The 16,378-nt window shown below is 46.2% G+C and overlaps 1 protein-coding gene across 3 annotated transcripts in view; it reads right to left on the bottom strand.

Moving 5' to 3' along the window:
• Positions 1-16,378, bottom strand: part of Unr (cold shock domain-containing Unr) — a 53,496-nt gene that overhangs the window by 21,582 nt on the left and 15,536 nt on the right. The window contains exons 8-11 of one of the 3 annotated variants that reach the window (XM_055077915.1): positions 13,818-13,983; positions 11,431-11,574; positions 3,786-3,938; positions 2,708-2,844 (exon numbers count right to left, since the gene is read on the bottom strand). In XM_055077915.1, the coding sequence (XP_054933890.1) occupies positions 2,708-2,844; positions 3,786-3,938; positions 11,431-11,574; positions 13,818-13,983 (600 nt within the window). The remainder of the gene's footprint in view (positions 1-2,707; positions 2,845-3,785; positions 3,939-11,430; positions 11,575-13,817; positions 13,984-16,378) is intronic. The other 2 variants (XM_050192445.2, XM_055077917.1) reach the window with 2 other exon arrangements.

Below are 16,378 nucleotides of genomic sequence, written 5' to 3'. Positions count from 1 at the left end.
CAGTGTCGGTCTGTCTTTTTGCGAGCGCTATGATTCGACTTTGTTGCGTTGTGGACTGCAAACGTAGCGACTGGCAATATGTCAAGCTGCGACATTGTGTCCTTCTGCAAGCCGTGTCGTTTCAGGGGATGAACAGAAGCGCAAATGTGAATGGTCTGCACGGTGCAGCCACCTGGTGGCATAGAGCTCAACCACGCATAGTAGCAGTAACAAAATGTATTCTTTGCTGCTGGTGTAAATTTATCGCAGGAGTGTAATCGTTAACACACTGTTCTTGTAAATGTTTAAAATGTTTTACACTTGGTTAGAGCAATATTAGCTCTTTGGCTGGCTAAGCTCTGCGCCAACGGGTGGCAGGACCGTGGAGATCGATCAGGCAGCTCACGTACGTCTATGCTAAAGTTCGCTCATCAGCTTGAGTTTATGCCTTCACCGTTCCGTCGAAACGTTCTGCGAGTGTGTGATTACCGGAATACCAGACACGTTCGGCGCTACGACAGAATGCTCGCAACGCATGCTGCTTCGATAGCTCTCGCTTGGGGTTGACGGCCAAGCCGCTAGCAGATACGTTTCGCGCGGGTGGGGGCGGGCTCCAAAACAACCGGAAGTGGACGATGTGACGTCGCATCGTGACGCAGAACCAGTGAAGGCGGAGCTTAGCCCCGATCGCTCGGCGAACGAGTTGAGGAGGAAAAGCATGGCTAGGGAGGAGGGTAACTTATAATCGTCCGTAGCTCTTTTAATACGAGACATTTCACACAAATTGTGGTGCAAATGTTCTACTTAAGCTGTACCCTACGCGTCTACAAAATTTGTCCGAACCGTTTCAGGGGCCCTTTAAGAAGAGGCTTCACCTCAGGGCTAACTCCGATTTCCCTATTAATGCAGGAACGCTTTCATTACCCAACAGCTGCATTGATATGAATGAAATTGGCTGCATTAATAAAAGAAACCTCAATTACATCGAATGCAGGAAGAGGAACTTACGTTTAAGACCTGGCAGGTTTTCCTGAATATTGTCGAAGATCAACAGGTTCTCAAAACATGGGAACACGTTTGCACATCCGAAACTGTGCCAAAAAACGAAAGTTCTGCAAATTGAACCTGTCGAGCCTCTGAAGCAAACGAATACTACCTACACCGGTTTGCAGCTTACGCAATTCTCATGGGTGTTTCGAAAGAGGCCCATTAACAAATCGGTGGTATATTCGAGAGCAGTGCATACATATTACATAAACTTTGTCCGCCTTAGATATCTCAATAGGTGGCACTTAATGGGGGACGTGGCCCTTGAAAACCAGAAAATTGCAAAAAAGTCAATTTTTAAAGAACAATATCTTTGGGTTGTATGTCTCAAAATACCTGTTCTGTAATTATCAGCACCTAATTCAACTGCAAAGTACGAAAAAAAAACGCTACTTTTGAGGCCACCGCGGCCCACAAAACACGCGCAAATGCCGAAATGAAGTCAAACTTCGCGCGTGCGCCATTCACGGCCCATGCGGCATGCCCACGCCATCTTGTTATCAATCTGACTGTGAATTCTTTGTCTCTGTTTCACCACCTTGCTAAATGACATCGTCTGCATGGTTGGGGCGCTATTGGCGTTTTTCCATGATGCGATGCGCTGATTAGCCAGAGCGGCGCATTCAAATCGCGCAGGCTAAAGCGCGCCTGCCATTGGCTGCTGCGCGGGTGGCGGCGGCTGCTCCCTTCGATATGACACGCCCGCCGCACTCGCGTCGTTGTTGCCCCTTGCTCCGTCCACCTCAACAGACGGCTACTTGCGAGCTGCTCATCGCCTCGTGCTATCTTTTAGATTATTTTCTCAGCTTTCTTTTTTTTTCGCTATTTCTTTGTTGCACGCGATGCTGGCAATGAAGCCCAAGACAGTGCACATGTTTGGTGCGCAGAAGCGCAACATGTGACTTGTACGAGCATCGAACTTCCGATCTTCCGCAGCGAGTGCCAACTGCGTAGACGCTTTCAGCGGCGGAACTGTGCTGTCGGCTGTCGCCAGTTGAAAACCCGACACATTAAGTGTGCCTGGAGCCGCAAGAGCTGATTAGAAGCTCCGCAGGAGCTGCCTAATAAAAAACACGTGTGTTCAACTTTAAGGTCTGTTTTCTCGGAATGCATCTTTTCGCTAGTAGTGGTGCTGGGGAAGGCCATATCTTAAGAACCGCTCTTCAGATTTGTGTGCCGTTTTTTTAATTCTGTTACTGAATGATTTTGCCAGGGGGTAAACAAGCTTCTTTTTTTAAAGCTGGTGCAGTTAATTTATAATAAGCAATTAATTTTTGATGAATGTGGTCATTACTGGCTACATCAAATTCTAAGTTGTGTTAATAATTTTTGAAGAGAAAATTAAAGAAAAGGGCTTCGTAGCCCACTGGGATATCTATCAAGGGATCATCCCAGTGAATTTCAGCTTCCTACGATGTCCTGGCATTTCTCCAGGCTCTTCCTCAGGCATATACATGAACCACCTAGTTGCACCTCAATAACTCTGGAACTAACAAACATATCTTCATGAAACTTTGCAGTTCCTCATAGTTTGGTGATGTGAACGTACCCTGAAAGTTTCATCCAGGTATCTTAAAGAGTGAAGTACGGTCTCCAGGGTAGCCTCCCCTCTTAAACAATTATTTGCAGGCACCTCTACATCACACACATCTGTTACACACTTGCTGCAGAAGCGGGCTACCTGAAGTGGAAGAAGACGTCCTGGTTGTGCTCTTCGTTTTCAATAAAGCCGAAGCTCTCCTTCAGGGCTGCTATGTAGCCACGGTGCGTGTACCGGAAGCCATTTCGCCCACCGCGGGCTTTGCCAGACTCTCCCTGCTAAGCACAAGAAAAAACACACGTGGTTAAGTGACATGTTACAAAGTTGTAGAAACGTTACCACACTTTTCTTTTTTCCGCATGTAAAAGGATGATGACACTTAGCAAATGTGAAAGTTAGGAAACATATTCTAAGATATTAATTTGACACTAACTAAAGTTAGTTGTGAAATAGCAAAACTGGCACCATTGACCATTATCATGATGTGATGCGAGAGCAAAATTTGCTGAAGATTCAAATAATTCTTCAAGAAACACACTCCTCTTCGTGTCAACTTCGAAGTCTTGCAATGCTTGTTCTAGGGCAGAAAGAACAATAAAGTTGGTTTTATACGATTCTTTCTAATCATGTAGCGGCCACTTATATTCTGCAAAGCAAAATTGGAGGAACCAATTTTCAATAATTTTCCAGGATTTTAAGTCTTTTTGAAAAACACGTAAAATTGGACCCAAAGGAAGTAAATATGAACAATATTACGAAATAAGCATATCAAGTATGCCCAGTCTTCAGCACCATAACTTGACGAATGAAGAATAAAGATATAAAAAAAAAGCTTTTGGTCTAGGGCCCAAACTCTTTTCTGAACTATTAAGAAAGGTCCAGTCATAAAAATACCTGAAATACCTATTTTCAATGAAGAGACCAAAATACAGGGAATAAGGACATTCAACAAGAGAAATATATTTTGCAAGATCTTTTCTGCAATAAGTTTGTTACCTATGAACAACACGACGCAGAACACCAGAAGCAAGCTTCACCCAAGGCCACCTATGACTGTGTGGAACTTGTACAGACACTTTTCAGATGTGAAGCAGAAGTGTACATAGCAAACTCCCTCCATACTCAAAACTGAAACTCAGCATGAAAACAATATTTTTCTAGTGCGTTCCCTGTAGCCAACAATTGTCCAGCAAGGGTTAATATTGTCAGAGAACCTTACCCTGTTTCTCAAGTTCTTGGATTCATCCCCGTTGACGGCAGATCCGTCACCATTCGACAGCGAGCGCCTTGTGCGAGGACCGTCTTGGTCATCACACACGGACCACAGGCGGCGAATGCGTGTTGCCAAAAAGCGACTGGGAGATGCAGGATCCTAAATTAAGAGCAGAAAAGTGCCCAGTTTCAGTCTAACATGGATATATCAAACCCAGATGGATATAAGTAATTATTGTCTATATCAAACAGTAACGCTTCCTTGGAAATCTCGTGCAAAAGTATAGCACTGTACTACACATACTGTATTTACTCGAATCTAACGCGCACTTTCTTTCCCAATAATATGGGTTCAAAAATTGCGTGCGCTTTAGAATCGAGTACGACACTAAATCTGGGTTACCATATCGCGATCGGCCTTTCAAAATAGCCACCTCATATGCACTTCAAGCCTAGCTACCGTAGCTTCCTCCATGTGCTGGAGTATGTGCGTTTAGGTTATGTCTCCCATTTTCTTTGCTCCGTCATCATGGAAGTGCCAACTATGAAGACACGCCAAGTTCATCATGGTGCCGGAATTAAGAGGGAAAGGAAATCGGCCTGCATCACGGGTGTTTGGAGTTCCCGAAACTTGCGTGTGGGACTGGTGCTAACATAAGGAGAGGCGTTCTACTCTCGCAGATGCTACGTACAGCACGGCCATGTGGCCCCTATTTTGAAAGCAATCTGCAACGGGGACAAAGGCTATGCGTCTAGGCACAACATGCTGCATTCTCATGGCTTAGCTCGCATTGAAGTGAGAGGCAGCACGAAGGTCAATTCGTTCGCTCCTGCTAACGCACTTCCTTACTCCAGCGTTTTGATAGCAAGTTTCCGCGGTCACCAAGTGAGACGTGTTCATGTTTGCTTGTGCACACGTGACACCATCCTTTTTAACTTAGTAAGCGAATGTTTACAAGTTTATACGGTCAATAAAAGTACTATCCTTACTTCGTATAGCTGTTTACTAATATGCTATCTCAATCAATGCTTCACCTTTTGGGCAAAATTGCAACTTTTTTTTACTAATCGCAAGTTTAGTGCATTGGGAGTAAATCTCTGCTTTTTCAAATGAGAGAAAGTTGTATTTTTGCTTGAAAGAACGCGGTGTGCGGTACTGCAAAGGACTTTCCTTTTTTAGGTCATGGCAAACGGGTGTGCATTACAATAGAGTAAATATGGTACACCAAACTCCCGATCCCCGCCACATTCCATATATCGGACGCTGCGCGGAGCTGACCTCCTGCAAGCGCATTTCTCCTAACAAGCGGGGACCACTTCTTGCATAATCGGAAATATTCATGATGATGAAGCAGCACTGTAGTGGCAAATGCTGCCAAAGCACTGATATTCAATGTATTGACAGCACCTGAGCATACATTGTACTATAGTCGGATACAACTTTAGAAAAAAGGGGGCGTTTACTCCTCCGAGGCGGAGGCACACGAGCACCCACCAATGGGCGCGCACTCTGGACTAACGTCATCAGTCGGACGGCCGGTGAGCCCGCTGACGGAGAAGATGGCTGCCCGCGCTTCGAACTGGGCGAGATCGCGTCAGCTGTGTTTGTGATGGTCTATCATGCCAGAAATATTACTACAAGCTTACGATGCGGCATTTGTGCCGCGTGCGTTTATTCTGAGCCGTGATCCGGCGAAGGAACATGGCAGCGAGCATCGCAGGCGCTGCGCTACGCTTTGTCTGAAAACAGGATCCCGCGGCGACCGCTACGAACACACATCCTGCGTGTTTGTTCCACGTTGTTTTATTTCGCTCCCGAGTGACGTTATGACGAGAAAAGTTCTACAAAGATTGGTGCCTACTGTTAGCGGCGGGTGTGTTCGTGTACTGTGTCGCTGCGTTTTTCATCGAACGGGGTGAAGTGATGGAGCAAAACCATTCTCAGGAAAAATCAGAAAAGTGTGCGCGCATGAAACAAACCTACAAGTGTCTCAACAGAAAATATTTGCAGAAGAAGCCTTCAACGCAAAGATTTGTCGCCGTCAACTTAGCGTGACCGGTCATTGTCAGCAGTGAGATAGCCGAGCGCCTAGTGACGGTGTTCGGTGTTGTGTAGCACCGCCGATTGATTGCTGTCCACCAGTGCTCACTGCACGCGCAAGCTGTAGAATGTGTGCTGTGAATTGTGAAAACACAAAACCAAAAAATATAAATTTTATGCTATTTAAAACCAAGAGTATTTATTTAAAACGATGAAATAAGCATTTTTGTACCTTCCTGCCTCGACCGTATTCACACCCCAGGTTTGTAATGGTTGCGATAAATGCATTCTTTTATATAAATACTTTTTCAATAGCAACTGATTCATTTTAAGCTTGGAAAACGAGTAGTAGATATGCCGTGTACATGTAAACAAGCGCAAAAGCCATGCAGAGCTGCTCTTTCTACTTTTGTCACTTGCAATGAAGCTAAAGAGCAGACGACGGGCAGCGTTGTAGAAGACACAGGTTTATTTTTCTTTCGCTATCCAGCATGTGCTGTAGCACATGAGAGCTCTACTAAACTAGTCATCTATATACAAAAGTCTTTATTTATACCAAGAATTACGCATTTCAGGAGCCCTATTTTTCGAGCAGGACTATTTTAGTCGCGGAGGCAATCGGCTGTCGCGCTTCGGTTATCTGGGCGGGGCCTCCCCTTTTTCTAAAGTTGCATCCGACTATAGTCAATCATTCTTTTACAAGAAAATACAGCATCTGGCATAGTGAGTCGGCGGACAAAACACAATCAGGCAGGTTAAATAAAAAAAAAGCAACAGCTCAGCTGGAAACGATGTCAAAAACAGCAGAATGAGTGGGCCAAGAAGAAAGCAATGGCAAGACAAGGATGCAATACATGCAAGTTTCTGCAACCACCACCAAGGCAAAATAAGAGAATTGTGGCAGTTCAACGGCACAATTCGAGCCCACAAGTCATAGAGCAGGAATAAAAATGGCATGTAGCACATTTATTGAATTTTAAGACAATCACGGCTACAGAGCAAGTTGCAGAGGTACAGTATGCGCCAGTGTTAAAGAAAACATCCAATTGATATTAGGCTATCAATGACAGCTAAATTGCATTATTGATACACAACAACCAGCCATACCACCAGTTTCTCCTCCCAAATGTCTTGTGCAACAAAACAGAAAGGTGCTTTTGTCTACACCAAGTAGCTCTTCGGTCTGCTCACACAAAGTATAGCAAAACTGTAACGGTTTCCGGAGTCACATAAGCATCATTGCTTTCTAAGGCTGCCGTAAGTAAACAATGCCGGCCGCGAGCCAGCTTCACAAACCTTATCCAAAGAGCTCTCTGTGATTTGCAAGCACAGCAATACCACAAGCTGGCCTATACACATGGCTAATGAAGCAATAATGAGCCAATCACCAATGCACCAGCTACAAGCACACATGAATCTTGCAGCTGGTTATGAGCACATGACAACCAGCATTTGCTTGCTGATGACAGCAAGCAAATGTGCAGAAGCCTGTTTTACAGCAAATAACTGTTGAGGATATCTGGGCTTTCGTTAACATCGCATGCATGATCAATACCACCACCTTGACAACATGGCAAGATATTAGAAGCACTTGGCTACCAGCTAAAATGTTTCGCATCTTATGCAACAAAGCACTAAAAAAATAAAAACATGCAGCAAGGAACTACAGCCGCAGTGGGTTTTATACATCACAGCAGCATACCAGAGCACTGCCAATAGAGCAAGCTTCCCAAACAAGATGAAGCAGAATGAGGTAAACGTTGCTCAAGATATAGCACATGACTGTACATAACCACTTAATCAGTCACAGTTCAGAGTTCATGTGCACATGGTCTGCCAGTGCTGTGATACCAATAGCCCTCTCCATTTTCTCGCTGCACTCGAGTTCAAGTAAACCACGAGGGTAATGCTGAGGAGAATGCCACTGTCGATTTTTCAGGTGAATTATCAGGGGGATGCAGGTGGGAGCTCGTCGACTCTTTGACTTATCTTCCCCTTCCCGCTTGTTAAACTCAAAGGTTAATCTGGTTTGTCACATTTAAAATACCATCAAGGACCGATTTTGCTGACGCCCGATTTTTCAGATATGCCTGATAATTCAGACGCCTTCGCGGCCCCACCAGAAATCTCAGAGTCAACGTATAAAAACGTATGAAATTTTAGATGCAGATACCCTTCACCGTCCGATTTTCCGGACTTTTTGCCATCATAGCAGGTTCAAAGCGGCATTACCGAAGCCACTGCCGCCGCCATTTTGATTATCTCACCATCTCGAACAGCCACTCTCGCACGCAGACCTGCTGGCAGCCGTAGCCACCACCGTGACAATGCTAGGCCTACTTGCTTCGACATTCGCTACCAAACTTCTTGCTGTTCGGTGCCGTGTTTTACTGCAAAGCTGTATATCACTAGCCGTTTCGTCTGTCCGTCCGTCGCCTGTACACCAAAAACTGCTCCCACGCGATGAGAAAGAGAGGCGCGCGATTAGCCAACACCACCTAGATAGCACAAGACCTGTTTGCTTCAATCCATGACGTCACGTCAGGCCTAAAATTTATACTTTGACAAGGCTGGCGTGATGAAAGCGGGCATATCAAAATCACTGTTGCCTACTCGGGAGCATCCCCATTATATTCTGTAGCAGTCAGACCAGGTAACATGAAGTCATTGACCGGAGTGAAAAGGCCTTGTGCTGCCTAGGTCATGTCAGATCAGCTGCGCCAGTAGTGACGTCGTTGCTCTCTGTCACAGCCAAGCGCGGGCGCGGCAGTTTCTCTGCGGCTCCGAAATGGGTAGGCCACGCGTCATATGCACTCCTGAGGAGCACAGCTTTCGATCAGCAATGCAGCGAGCAGAACCGGGAACGAGATTGTCTACGCCGTGCCAATGCTGCAGCCTGGGCACAATAACAGGCTCGTGCAGCCACGCACAAGGAGCGACTGCGTACTGAGGACCCGTCAGCCAACCAAGCTGTCGTTTAATGAATCGTCGGGATTAACCCAGTGATAAACACTGGGGCCACACGTTTCAGTCTCGCTGGTTAAGGGGGGACACGGCTCTTTGAGGTGAAAGAATTGTGAAAAAAAAATCAATTTTTTGAAAACAACATTTTCAATACATACAACTACTATTCCTTTAATTCACCAAGTTTCCCATCTCACGGAAGAGTATTTTGCCCGCAATATAAATTTATAACCTCACTGTGAGCTTAGTTCTGCACAACAACCCTTTTTATTGAGGCGCGCAGCTCTTTTCCTACGTGCGCAATCACAGCCATGTTGGTCTCGTTGGAAAGAGGAGCCTTTCTTCTCAATTTCCTGCCAAAAGTGACTCTACCGGCTCGCTGGTGACTTTGCAATCCGAGGAGGAAAAAAAAATCCAAACGCGAGATTCCATTTGTCAACTAGCGCACGTGACCAGAAACGTGTGCTGTGGTTAGATGCACGAGGTTCCTGCCAACTGCTCCACTCCGCAGGCGATGCGACAGCGCCTCTTGTAGGTTTGTGATAAGTGAGCAATGATGTCTGATCCACCAGGGAAGTTCGCCACAAGCCACAAATTCGGCAAAAAGAAGCAATTAGCTTATAACTTTCAAAAGCGTTCCAGTCCTTCGGAAAACGTTCCTTCGGAAAACAACAAGACTAGTCCACTGATAAGCACAAGTGATGCCGAAGCACTGGACGATGGCAAGGTAGGCCTAGCCAGCTTACGAACAAGAGAGTGTTCGGACAGCGGCCAAGTTCAACATGACACTGCAATGTTGCAGCGTGTGGATTTGCTGCGGAGGGAGACGACTGTCCCCCCAAAAAAACTTCAAGTTCTTGCTTCAATGCCAGCAACTGTTGGATTTCCTCACTCGCGCCGACGATGTTGCGGCTGCACCAGTCGACGCTGAGGCAGGCTTCACTATCATCAGTTTGGACTCCATGAACACACCGATGTCGTCTGTCAAGTGCAAAGTATGCAGCGGTAGCATCACAGTAGGCAAACGCGAACGAGAATATGGCCTCGCCATAAAGATCGTTATCACGTGCACGTGCTGCAGTGATGCAGCGTTAGCGTGGAGCTCTCCCTGCATGAATGGCAACCAGAAGAGCAACCTGTTCATTGTGAACGTCCTTGCCGCGCACGCGATGCAAGCCGCTGGGAATCGGCAAATAGCACTAAACGATGTTTTTGCCACATTTCGGTGGCCGTAGTCAGAGCGACTACATTCCTGGTGGCTTTTAGCCCCTTTCACTGCAAAATATTGCAAAATTTTTTCCACACTTTTGATTAAAAGTGAACGCATTTCTTTTCTTCTCGTTTTCTCAAAACACAGATTTTGCACTTCTTGCTGATTTGCAGCAGCAAAGTTTTTGTCTTCAAGGCAGGTAGAACCATAATTTTTGTTGTGGCTCGTAGCTGAGTGTGCAAAGCACAGAGTGGCAGGAACAGATTTTGGAATTTATGCTTTAAAATTTTTCAGTTCTGCTTTAGATCAGACAGTAGAGTACCCACATTTGGAACAGTGAAGATTGAAGTGCTATAGAATTAATAAAATTTGTTATATCGAAAATGTATCCCTGCCATTGTGTTCGTAATGTTATCTAATACCTGGGCATGTGCCAATATGAACAGTTGTAATGCGGTCATTTTTCTATTGTTTCTGCAAATGATGAACAACGAATTTCGTTTATCTTCAGAACTAAATGGTCTATTGGAAAAAGAATTACATATATGAAATCACCACAAAAACCTTAAGAATGGAAAGTTTCATTCATACGGATGAAAAAAAAAGGAAGTTTATTTCAATAGCAGTGTCCCCTCTTATCCATCTGTACAGAGTGCTTGGTCGGTGATTTTTCATTGAAAGAACTTGCTGCTGTCTGCAATGGCACTGACTCTGCCTTTGTAATCCTCGCCAATAGCTTTGAAAACACAACACACTGCATAATGCCAGTTCCCTTAAGTCAGCTTCGCCTACATACAGCACAGTGTGACGCGGTGAAGCCTAGGCGAAGTACTGTGGTGAGGCATATCAAGAGTGGGAAGGGGGATAATTGTCACGGGACACAGTACACATTCTTTAACTATACATGCGTGCACCCTCCGTCTCCTGTCATACTACGAGCATCGATATGCTTAATAAGTGTATCAGCAGGCCTTCAGAGCTATTTCTGACGTACCTGCAGCAATTCGAGCCCTCGGGGGCAGTAAAAGGCATGCATTCACATTTTTTTCACGTTTTCGCGGCCCCTAGGGAATCCGAAAAATCGGACGTTGACTGCATACGTGCTTCATACCACAGTTTCATTTTAAACCACTAAGGACTACAACCTTTCTGGCAGCAGTGGCGCAGCAAAGCTTGTCATAACAGTGCTCGAATTATGCACAAGACCACAAGGTAAAACAGCTGTTTGCTACGTATGGCTTTACAGGCACCAAACATGCAAAGGCCTGCCTGTATTTTGTTGCAAGATTCCCCATAGCAGCAGCAAGCTTTGCAAGCAGTGTCGCTGAGAGCAAGCATGCAAGTGCAGGTGTGTCAGTGCAGAAGCACGTGCAAGTCGAGTGCAGCAACCTGGCGGAGGTGATGGGAACAGTGGCAGCAGTTGTTGGAGTCCCTTACTTGAGCCACCGTGAACTCCACCTCGTCACTCGGATGCAAGGTCATGTCCGGGTCGAGCAGCTCGCAAGTCTTGAAGTAGATCTGGCTGTCGCGATCCTGGCAGCTGATAAAGCCAAAGCTTTCCTTCACTGTGGCCACAACACCCTACGACACGCGCCAAGAGGGAGGGCACAAGGAAAAAAAGGTCCACTGCTTGCCAACGCTCTTGCCAAGAGACCAGTTTCTATGACAGCCCCCACAACCTTACCACACAAGGCTATGGCTAATGGCTATGACTAATGACAAGGCCCTAAGCATGCCTCGTTGGCAATAAGGTTAGTAAAACCCCAGCGGTGAGGATGTCGTTCGTCATACTAAGAGACTCTCTACGGCAACCAGTGCAGGACTGCCGAGCATGGGTACATCTAGACAAGTGGTGTGCATCTGGTCAAACGTCAATATGCAAAATGAAAAGGTGGTCGCCGCTATCATGAAGAGACCCAGAGCTAGTCAAACATGGCTACAGCTAGAACAGACACTGAGTGTGGCACTAAACCTCTGGTGGCACTAAACCCCAATATATCAAATGCAAAGGTGCCCACTCATGATGAGACCATCATTCATGGCCACTCCTGTCCCGCGATGCTTGTCAGGACTATAGCAAATAACAGGGCACTATAGTAATACCTCAATATATCAAATGCAAATGAGTTAACATTTCTTCATACATAAGATATAAAGGCACAGTTATTCCCACTTATATTGATCTCAGATATAACGATTTATCGGTTATGACGACTACATTTCACTGCATTTGCGATTTTCCGACCCTGCCCATTGAAACTGCACCCAGATATAATAAACCTTTTCAACAGCGTCGTATTACTACGAGCACTTCAAAACCAGTGCAGCGAAAGGAGAGTGCACACAAAGTTCTGAAGCAGAGCAGCGCGTCTGGCCACTTCACTCCAACCGCGACTGAAACACTGGCTCCGAGATGCGCAAGTGCTGCGCGTGGATCTCGGATGCCACGAGAAAACCCACTCACTTTCAACCATGCTAGGGTAACCATGCATGCTTTCAAGGCACGTCTCCAGCAAGCTTTCTGGTGAGGCAGTATGGCGGCTGTCCTCCGAGATGACGGCACTGGTGCTATCTCGGGTGCGACGACGGCGGCACTCCAGTTTTTGCGCAGTTCTCCATGCGCAATCTCGGAGGGCACAACGGTTCCACTGTCATTTCTGCACAGTTCTCTGTGCAGTAGCGTGTGCTATACGCCTATTTCAATGATTTGAACCAATTTGGACTGACAGCCCCTCAAGCGCTGCTTGTTTATCATTGCTGTGGACATCAACATGGCCAGAATCCACGCGAACGCTGTACAACGTGCCAATTTCACGCAAAGCTGCAAAGGGTCGGCAGTTACTATGCCGTTATTGGGAGATTGCGGTTCGTGGACGCTTTTACATAATCCCTGATAAACGTTCACAATGGCGTTCTAGCTTTGCAGCTTCATACTTTTTCGACCGAAGCAACATACAAAACCTAACTCCCAGTTACCGCTGATGCTGCAGATACCACAGCAGCTTTTGATTCCAGCCAACTAGAACGCTTAACTATTGCATGCAGAATCCACTTTTGTCTCGCCGACAGTAAAATATATCACAAGCTTCCGAAAAAAAAAAAAAAAAAAAACATGCCGGCAGCTGCGCTTGTAGTTTCGAAATGGCCGGTTATCGGAACTAGGCGGGCGCCATTTTGAAAGAGCTATAGTGCCGCAATTCGTTCTTTACATAAAAGCACATGTCCGGAACAGAAATGAAGAGACTAAAAATGCGGCTTTCGGACCAAAGTGGTTTTGAATTGTAACTGCCAACACCAGCTACACTGTTGTTAATTTTTGTATGTTTTGAAGGCCGAGTCCACATCTAACGAGCTACTGATACAATGATCGCTTTTCGCGGAACTATAGAGGTCAAAATAAACAGGTTCGACTGTACTTAAAAAAAAAATGAGGAAAAGAATGACTGCCTCCCCCAGGTACTACTGCTACAACCGAAGGTCATTAGAATGGAGCCCTCTAGGCGCCCGTAATAGCTAGAAAGTTCTGGTGGGATCCCATGAAGCCATGCACAACTAAAAAGTTCACGGCGCTTCGTTCACTACATCTCGTATGCCAGGCTGATGAATATCAAAAGCTTATGACAATAGACCTCTCTTCCGTAACACCGCACCCAACAATGGTACTTCACTAGCTGTTTAGTAAGAACAAACATATTAAAGTTCCTCCTGCGTGCTATGTACAACACATGCGAATCCAGAGCTCTTTCAATTCATGGTTTAAAGGACAGACAGCAACAAGACCGATGCCATTTGGCAACGAAACGGCACAGTCCGGGAAGGCTCACCACTTGTCGAGACTCGTTGGCAAACGTCTGGTCGAGCAATTCAATGTTGGTGGCCCGCTGGAGGCCGTCCCGGCGGTCGGTGGCGATGCTGAACTGGACTTGGTCGCCGACTTGGAGGGAGTACTCGCACTTTGGGTCGCGTTCACCATAAGGCATCTCCAGTTCTCTGCAGACAAAACAGTGCGCAATGAGTGAATGAAAGGCAGGCATACAGTTCTTTGTCAAAAATAACAAGGAAGCTTGTTGATACATTCCCAGTTTTACATCACCACTGAAAATGGTCACTTTGGAGAACCTGTCGTGTGGCAGAGAAAGATCAGATTGTCGCCTGTCGCCAATCTCAACACTACTCATGAAGTCTTAGGAGGTAGATGAAGGGACATGAAGTCGATCCACACCAACATTTGCGATACTGTCTCCTGACCTTTGATGCATTCCTTCAATATACAAGGCTGCGTGTAAACTCAAATAGGGCTGCGAGTGCTTGAATAGAGGCTTTTATTATCGAAGATTCAAATTAAGCACTAAAAGAAGCTACAGCTACGACCACCCTTAAAAGCTTTTTAAAGTTCAACTGAATCATTAGGCAGCGATAACTAGCTTTACTAAGTGAGATTTTAATACAGTTGACTTCCGTTAATTCGGTCTCGAACGAAGGTCCTGGTTGGCACCCATACATTTCTATGAGCCCGAACTTTATTTTGATTCTAAATTCAGCCTTCACTGGATAATTCGAACTTGACTGGTCAGCGTACACACACCCAAACCCTATATGTTGACTCCAATACAAACTAACCCGTTTTTAACAAATATGGCAGCACTTTGATCCGAAAACCAAATTTTTAGTGTCATTTTTGTTCCCGGTGTATTTCCACACCTAGCTGCAAACTTCCGTTAGAAACGACCATCCAAAGAATGAAATCGGGCATCGTGCAGCTCTTTCAAACCGGCGGCCGATTCCGATCGCCTATCATTTCGAAACAGCAAGTGCAGCCATTTTTTACTCGAGAGCTCGTGATACACTTTACTACCAGCAGGACATGCCTGTATTCTGCACACACGAGTGAAGTATTCTAGTTGGCCAGAAGCGCAAACTTTGGAAACTACTGCAGCATGCCGCCAGCCTGTGAAAGTCTCGGACATCACGGAATCGGAATTATGACTGCCCATCAGCCACACAAGAGGCATAAAATTAAGTTATCTATGTTGCTTTGGGCGAAAAAAATTCGATGTTCGAAAGATAAAATGTCACCGCAAACCGTTATCACTAATCGGCAATACGTAAATGAACTGACACCGAACCGGGAACTTCGGATAACGGTGTAGTAACCGCCGATCCTTTGCAACCATTGTGTAGCAGGGCATGCTGCAGCGTTCTCGCCGGCTCTGGCCGCGTTGACAGGTACGCTTGAGCGGCCGTTGTTCGCATGGTGGAAAGGCATAGATGGTCGTTCCAAATGGACAATTGCACAAAAACGTGAGTGATGCCATCATTGCACTGGCGCACACCTCGCGCCATGCTGTTTATGATGCATGCGGCCTCCCTCCACAATGAAGGCGTGCCCTGAAAACGCGTGACCATTCGTGACCTTCGCAGCTTCTGAAATCAGTGCGAGGCGGTTGCTCGTTCATCTTGCAGGCCGTATCATCGTAGCAATTTGGACTGGAGCGGGGCGCCCTGTTTGGTCATGCTTCTGTGCTTTGGCACTTTCATGAGTGCCCTCTCTTTGCCAAGACTGGGTTCAATGCGTTTGTGGTAGCAGTACGGTGATTTAAAAAATGTTCGTCATATCTGGAGGCAGTTTCCATAGGAGGGGCCCGAAAATTGTAAATGCACTGAAATGTAGTCGTTATAACCAACAGATTGTTGCATCTGGGATCACTATAATTGGGCTCAGCTGTAACAACTCCTTTACTGGCGGAGTCTGTCTGGGCAGAAGTTAAGGGACAGTGAATACATTGAAGATAAGTTTTATTCCTACAGAACACCTACCGTATTTATTCGCGTATAACCCGCACCAAAATGTGAAAAAACGCGTTTAAAAAGTGGGGGTGCGGGTTATCTGCGAATTTTTTCCTTGGGAGGGGGGGGGGTCGGCTTCACCGCAATGTGCGGCGGCCTCCCCGTGTAGTCCGCCATCCCCATCGTCATCGACGCTTGTCAAGCCGATGAAGGGCCAACGAAAGGCCAGCATTGTTGAGCCTCGCGTTAGGCGCTGTTTAGTGTACTTACCCCAGTTTGCACTGTTTGCCTGCTTTGTTTTGGCATCATGAGTGCGACTCGACGGCAGTGTTTCACAGCGAAAGAGAAGCTAAAGATTATAGCCGCTGCCGAAGAAATCGGCAACAGAGCTGCTGCAAGACAGCATGACGTCGACGAGTCGTGCATTCGCGACTGGAGGAAGAAAAAAGAGAGTCTCGAAGCAACGAACCGGGACAGGCGAGCGTTTCGGGGTCCGAAGACTGGCGCGTACCCCCACCTCGAGACGCAGCTTGCGAAGTTCATTGAGGAGCAGAGAAGTCGTGGCCACGCTGTTTCGACTGGGATGGCGCAAATGGAA

Source organism: Dermacentor andersoni, chromosome 10 (genome assembly GCF_023375885.2).
Source record: "Dermacentor andersoni chromosome 10, qqDerAnde1_hic_scaffold, whole genome shotgun sequence".
Classification (NCBI taxonomy): domain Eukaryota; kingdom Metazoa; phylum Arthropoda; class Arachnida; order Ixodida; family Ixodidae; genus Dermacentor; species Dermacentor andersoni.
Note: the sequence above shows the minus strand (reverse complement) of the source record. Positions and strands in the feature narration are given on the sequence as shown.